At 32.3% G+C, this 7,250-nt stretch overlaps 1 protein-coding gene across 1 annotated transcript; it reads left to right on the plus strand.

The window, feature by feature from the left end:
• Positions 1 to 314: 314 nt before the first annotated feature.
• On the plus strand, positions 315 to 6,543 carry LOC132739042 (uncharacterized; the record flags this gene model as incomplete). Its single annotated transcript, XM_060726691.1, is given in 4 exon segments — positions 315 to 381; positions 3,877 to 4,035; positions 4,361 to 4,579; positions 4,750 to 6,543. Coding segments are annotated over 4 exon segments (648 nt in total), but the record flags the coding sequence as incomplete, so codon positions are not given.
• Between the last annotated feature and the right edge of the window lie 707 nt (positions 6,544 to 7,250).

Below are 7,250 nucleotides of genomic sequence, written 5' to 3' on the forward strand. Positions count from 1 at the left end.
AGGAAGTGTATCTTTCAGACTGTAAAAAATGAAACAAAAAATTTATAGACAATATTTGGTGATTGGTTATTTAAAAGATTTTTATTATTATAACTTATTTGCTTTCCTCTTAAACAGCCCTGACAATGTCAGAATTGTCAGCAAAATTTAAACTTAAGTACCAAATGGGAAAAACTTTAAAAACTAGTCTCGTCATTGAACAGTGTGAAATTATATTTTAAAAGTTCACTATGAAATTATCCAATATAATTTTCATTGATAAATCAGTAATCCACTCAAAAGCATAAAATAAAATGTATTATATCTTTCAACAGAAACCTTGTCCAGAGTGTACTTCTGGTCAGAGATGTAATCCTGAAAAAGGGAAATGTGAAACCACAGGTAAAACCGTTTTAATATTGTGATAAATTTATATTTATTTTACTACTGAATATGTTACGTGTATAGAGGATATTAAATGAATTATTGTTCAATACTAATTTTATTTATCGAGTTAATTGAAAGTAAATTTTTGCCAAAGAGTTCAATAAATCTAGTAATGAAGCAACAAAAATGCAGTCTTATTATCAAACTACCAAAAAATAGAACTACTTATAGTAAAACAGTATCACCATTTCACTGGCACACATATATTGTAACTTTAACAGTAAGCTCACCATTATGCTATGCTAGTGCAGCGCAAATGACGTCATGTCAAATTATGTGCATGGGGAAAACGGTGTTCTCATGTATGACCGTTTTACAGAGTCGCAAGATAAAGTGATAAAGTACTTTTTATATTTACTTATATATATATAAATAAATGCACGGGAATGTAATAAAGCCATTGGATAAAGTAATATTTATCTATCGTATTAATATTTTGACGTGACGACACTTGCCTTCTATACTAGCATAGCGTTAAACAGGCTAATGTTAGGCTTGTTAGCGTTACATTATAGCTGCATCAACGAAGAATGGCTCTTGTTAAATTGTTAACCGTTCTTATTGTGGACATATGATCAATAGAATTTTATATTCGTAATAATTCAATACCAAATTCAATAAAACAATATCATGCAACTCTTTCAAACCAATTTTAGTATAAAATCTACTCTTATCCATTTCTAGAAATTGCTGTCGTATTAGTGCTATGTTATATGACATCGTACAGTACTTTATTCTGGTATGCTGTAACACATAATTAAAACACAGTTACGGTCATGCCGGCTCATAATGGAAGATTTTAACTAGCCTCGGGTAATACAAACTTAAAAGCAACAAAGCTATCAAAACCACCTCACATGCTGGATTTAAACGATGCATAGACTGCAGTATTTGGAACTTATTAAATCGCCCATCACAACTAATGGTGGCTGCAATTTATAAGTCTTAACCATATACGGCCACCCTGCAGTCATACCATAAAAGGCAACCCTGCAGGCAGACCATATACGGCCACCCTGCAGTCATGCCATAAAAGGCAACCCTGCAGGCAGACCATATACGGCCACCCTGCAGTCAGAAGAGGCATTACTCACTATGAGACACATTATTCATGCGTGTTTAGATGTTAGATATGTTAAAAATGGACACAAAATAATACCAAAAGTCGAAATGGGATTGTAATTTTACTTTTTTAATGTGGTAATCAATGACAACTTCCTCTGGAGAATTTTCACGTTTAATAGGTGAATAAAAGTTTTCCTTCCTTAGATTTTTTTATCCTTCCTGAAAAGTTAACAGAAAGAACTAAAAATAGGTCGTGTTCTCGTCGTTTATATCATTTTTTTACTTTTCAAAGGCGCCAAAAGAGTGAAATAACCCATGTTAGCGCCTCAGAAAACATTGTCAGTTAGAGGTATGAATGAATGATTTCTTATCCACAAACAACAATGATGTGGTTAATAAATAGAGGGAAATAGAACATCCCTAAAGAACGTCAAAAATTTCACTATCGAAAAAAGTTGCAGGCTAGGTTTGATAAAGTTAGTACATGGAAGATACAAAAACTGCAAGCCATGCCGCCATGCCACTTGTGCCGGCTTAAATCGAATTCAACATTTTAAAATAAGTGATACAATTTTGAATTCAAAAACATTTGGTGAATATTACGGAGTGTACAATGCGTTACGTACGTGCTAGTCCATGAAAAGGGGAAGGTGCTCCCAAAGAATAAAATAAGTTTGTCCTTAACGGGAAAAACAATGGGTAAAACCAAGTAAAATTGAATTTAGAAACAGGATCAGAGGGAAAAAAATTGAATTCAAAAACATTCGGTGAATAAAACGGAATGTACAATGCGTTACGTACGTGCTAGTCCATGGAAAGGGGAAGGTGCTCCCAAAGAAATAAAATACGTCTGTCCTTTACGTGAAAAACATTGGGTAAAACCAAGTAAAATTGAATTTAGAAACAGGATCAGAGGAAGCCTGCAAATCATTAATAAATAATAAAAAAATAAGATTCAAAAAGCACACATGATTATCTTAAGAGTGGTTAAACAGTACTTTATTCCTAGAAACCGGATGGCTTTTCACGGAGACAATTTATTAGGCACTTCTAGCAATCATAGCGACTGACTTACGGTCTCCATCATTTTCTGTACAGTAACACACCCTGGAGGCCGCCCTAAGCCATGCTATTTCCATATAAAAGTCTTGCCGTTTCAGAATTGTATACCAGAACACCTTATTGATTAACGAGTAGCATTACATTCATTCTTTATGCGAACTGTAAATAATGCGTTTTGTGTGTTTTTCCATCTGTAAATAATTCATTATTTTTACAGTACTTTAAAATAGTACTCTATTTTGCAATGGGAAATTTTATCTTAAAATGTTAATAATTTAAGCAGAGGTAAAAGCTGTGCATACAACAACATAGTACACCATAAGCGGTTGAGTTAAATAAAATGTTTGCAAATTCGTTTCAAGTAACTTTTTCGCGGAGATAATCATAAGCAGCAATTTACAAAATGCAAAATTATTTTTGCGAATACAATATTAAATTGAGAATACTAAAATCACCAAACTTAAAAAACATAAAAAAATAGAACAAAAAGTTCGTCAGCCACAACAATGACGTCACGCTTAACTATCTTCAACGTTTAAAAAAAACTATTCTGACTCAATATTGTCAAAAAGCTTATTTTTCAGAAAACAAACACTTTTTTAGTGACTAACTTACCGGTCAAATGAAGGAAGCAAAAATCGCAACAAGTCAAGAAAACGGTTTGATTTTTAGTAAAAAATGAGCGTTTACAACTCCGATTTCCAGAATTAATGCTTGCCGATTTGTTTCCCTGAAAAGAAGCAACTCTAAGAGATGTCCAGGAAGGGAGAAAAAGTCTTAGGAAAAGCCGTAAAGGTTGCGCAGCAAGACAATGGAGCCCAGCAAGTCTAAGTTGCACAGCAAGTCGTGGCTTTGCAACAAGTCTATGTTGTGCTTTAAGTCTTGTACTGTAACAAATCTATGTTGTGCATTAAGTCTTATACTGCAACAAATCTAGGTTGTCCAGTAGGTCAAACGAACACAGCAAGTCAAGGTTGTTAAACAGTCTATATTCGGAAGCAAATCCAATATTGCAACAAGTCCAAATAGCGTAGCAAGTCTAGATTGTGGCGTCCAGGCAGTGCAGCTAATGCTAAGAACGCAACAAGTCCATGGACCGCAGCAAGTCCAATACTAAATTTGCAAACTGTTCAGCAGATACAATACTGGCGAAAGTCCTTCCAGTGCTGCAAGTCCAGAAGGGCGAGTCTTAGACAATTCTTCACAGTAATTCTTAAGCAATAATTATAAGAACCGCTCGGAATATTAATATAAAATTTATTTAGTTTAACCAAAATTGACAAAACTTGACTTAATATAAATGTTTTATTCTTTATGTACCAGAGTGTCCAGTTAAAGATCTGGAATATGGTATTGTCAGTGGAATTATAAGGAAAGTCGGGAATCGTATGCAACTTACATGTAACGACGGAAACACGATTATTGATGAAATAGAATGCCTCTATGATGGAATCTGGAATATAACCGACAATCAATGCTCAAGTATGTAGATTCATACATTTGTTAGTTTTCGAGTGTTTTTCGTAGATTCAAAGGACAATATAACTATTTATAATTATAAATATTATATAACCTTTCAAATATATGACACTTTTGCAATTATTAAAAAGTGTAATACATATTTGAAATTTTTATTTATAGAGCTACTGTTTGAAGCTATTCAAATAACACAAATAGCACAAATAACAGAATGTCAGCTATAGAAGGCTGAAATCTATAGAAAGCAATAGATCCGTTGATTAAATGTTTTATGTCATTTCAATAAACGGCAATATTCATTTTTTTCTCAATATTTTGATCTATTTAGCCGATGTGACAAATGTTGCTATTGGGAGAAGGACATACATGTCTAGCGTTTACCAAGGCTACAATGGGTCGATGGGTGTAGACGGCAATTCAAATCAATTATGGTCAGGTCGCTCCTGCTTTCATACAAAAAATGACGTTCATTCGTGGTGGCGGATAGATCTTGGAAAGATTTATCGCTGCTTTAGAGTAGTTTTGTACAACCGCTTGGATGATTGCAGTAAGTTACTTATCCATTTGTTTCGATATCTTTTTTTATTAACCCATATAGTTTGATCCCGTGCAGTCTATAATCACGTTGGTTCTGGTAAGACTTTTTTTTAAAATACGTTTACATGTAATTTTAAAAGCTTGCTAATACATTGTCTAAAATAATCTGGTAATTTACAGAGGAACGAGCTTCAGATTTGGATTTGATGTTTGGAACGACGGAGAACAATATGTACATTGTGAGGCAAGTCGATGGTCAGATTGAGGACATCCATACGTTTAACTTCCCTGAAAGTAAAGAAGCACGATATGTTCAAGTGATGCTTAGAAGACAAAACCCCCTACATCTTTGTGAAGTACAAGTGTTTGGTTTTGCAAGTTAGTTATCTGCAATCATTTTCATGGATTTAAGTATTAAATTAAGTTAATATGTAGACAGTTTAGATTTTTGTAAAAACAAAATTAACGAAAATGTTTATTCATTTGTTCGTCTTTCAGTTAACTTACATTTCAAATCAAAAGACAATCTGGAGCAGTTATAATACACGTTCGCCAATTTCAACAGTTTACACATTTGGAACGGAACAAGACTAAATTATTGCACTCGTTGGTAAAGCATCAATGATAATTTTATTGAAAGTTGAAATATTTGCACAAGCGGTTTTCTTACAGATTTATTGTTATTCGATGCCTACTAAAGAAAGTGAACTTGAAATAGGATGTACATGCATATTGCATTTTGAAGAACAAGATTAATGAGATATGCACGCTTAACAAATTGATCCTTATTGTTATCTTTTAATACAGTTGACTCTTGGTAACTCGAATTTCAAGGACTGGGCATTTCACAAAATATGTTGGACGGAGTTAAGTACAAAAAAGAGGGCAATCTGAATAGAAATAGAAATTCTTTTTCTTATGCGGAATTTTGAGTGAGGCGATTTTGACTTATTGACAGTCAACTGTATCTAACATTGGTATTGATACACCACACCTGTATCCCAAAATTAGTTTGTTTCTTTGCAAATCAAAATTTACATTCTCCTTATGAGCCATATTATTTTAGCTTAATATGATATAGATCTATTGTAGTTTCATAATGTTATCTACAACATGATGCTGTCAACTCACTGGATAAGTAAATATATCATACGAGTAGAAGAAATTCCAGTGATATCTACCCAGCTTGTAGAAGGCATTGATATTTTACATTGTCATCTTATTTTAGAATTTATAACTTAATTTTTCTTTGCCATGTTTTGTTCAGACTATGAAAAAAAGTTTACATCTCATATTTGTTTCATTATGATTTCCTTTTGGTTGCCGTTGCTTTTTGGCGTTGCTACTGTCCCTTGTTGATCGTTAATCTCATATTTGTTGGTATCTATTGAAATGATATAACAATAAAACGATCGTGTATGGTCGTTGTTATATGTTAATTAACTTTGGAAAACATCTCTGAAATGTTGATACGAAAGCATACCTATTGAAACGACAATACAACACGTCAGCAAGAAATGGGATCATAGTTTAATTTATTGATGGAATTTAAATCCCTGCATTTTTTTCTCTATCATGTTTAATATTGAACATATGATATAACATTTCCTGTGTCCATGAACGGGCTTAGTCAACCCGAGCCTGCAACATTGTTGCTTGGCTTTCTTTATGCATTCTGTTTTTAATATACACAATTCTATTTGAATTAATTCTAAAAGTTTATTAAATAAAATCTTTGAAAGGGAATTACTTATTATTAAGCTATTTTCTTTTTGTATTGAGACGCTGTGATAAGATTATTTTCATTTAATTAATTTACTAAAGTAAGTCTTATTTGCATCTCTCAATTGGTGTATTGCTTAATTTTATGTATGTTTTAATTGACTTTTATGTTAATCGTGTTTTTATGTTTTAAGTCTTTTTCTTCGTATATTTTACAATTAAATTGACGACCCTACGCTAGGAGTTGTAGTCTTTATTCTACCCTGTGACACATGAAAATGATGAAATTTGAATTGTAATTTATGATGAAACAATTATTTGAGAAGCAGGACCCTATTTGAAACTATCTTACATCAGAGGTTATTTTTATTATTACATTTGAATTTATTTTTGTTTCATGACCCTTCATATAATGACAAGCAGTAAAATATCATTGCTATTGCCGTTGAACAAATTTACAAATACATGCTGTCAAAACTTCTTTTAAAGCTATTAACATAAAAGTTGACACGAGTCATTAACTGATAGCTATAGAATATATCCAATTGAAAAACCACTCATAGTAAAATATTTAAAGTGAAATGCATTGAAACCGAAATATAGGTTTTTTTGTGTGTGTCGTTGTGGGTTTTTTTTTGTTTTTGATTGTTTTTATGTGTATAACGGTAGTTCTTTTCTTTAGTAAATTCTTCTATCAATTATGTACGATTTTTCATTTTACTGATGAAAGAGAACAACTAACGCAAGAAAAAGAAATGCTATATATCCGGTCATCCTGCGTAAGTTGTGCGATTTAAAATGAAACAGAAGAAATACATATATATATATATAATATCAGGATACCTCTGGATAAAATGTTTATTCAGTGTTGAAAGATGGCGTGTTTGTTTGGTTATATCTTTGTGACGGTACAATCAAATTTAGAAACAAATGCCGAGGAGAAACTAACAACATTGAAA

This window comes from Ruditapes philippinarum, unplaced genomic scaffold, assembly GCF_026571515.1.
Source record: "Ruditapes philippinarum isolate M1 unplaced genomic scaffold, ASM2657151v2 ctg1453_1_1_1_1, whole genome shotgun sequence".
NCBI lineage: Eukaryota > Metazoa > Mollusca > Bivalvia > Venerida > Veneridae > Ruditapes > Ruditapes philippinarum.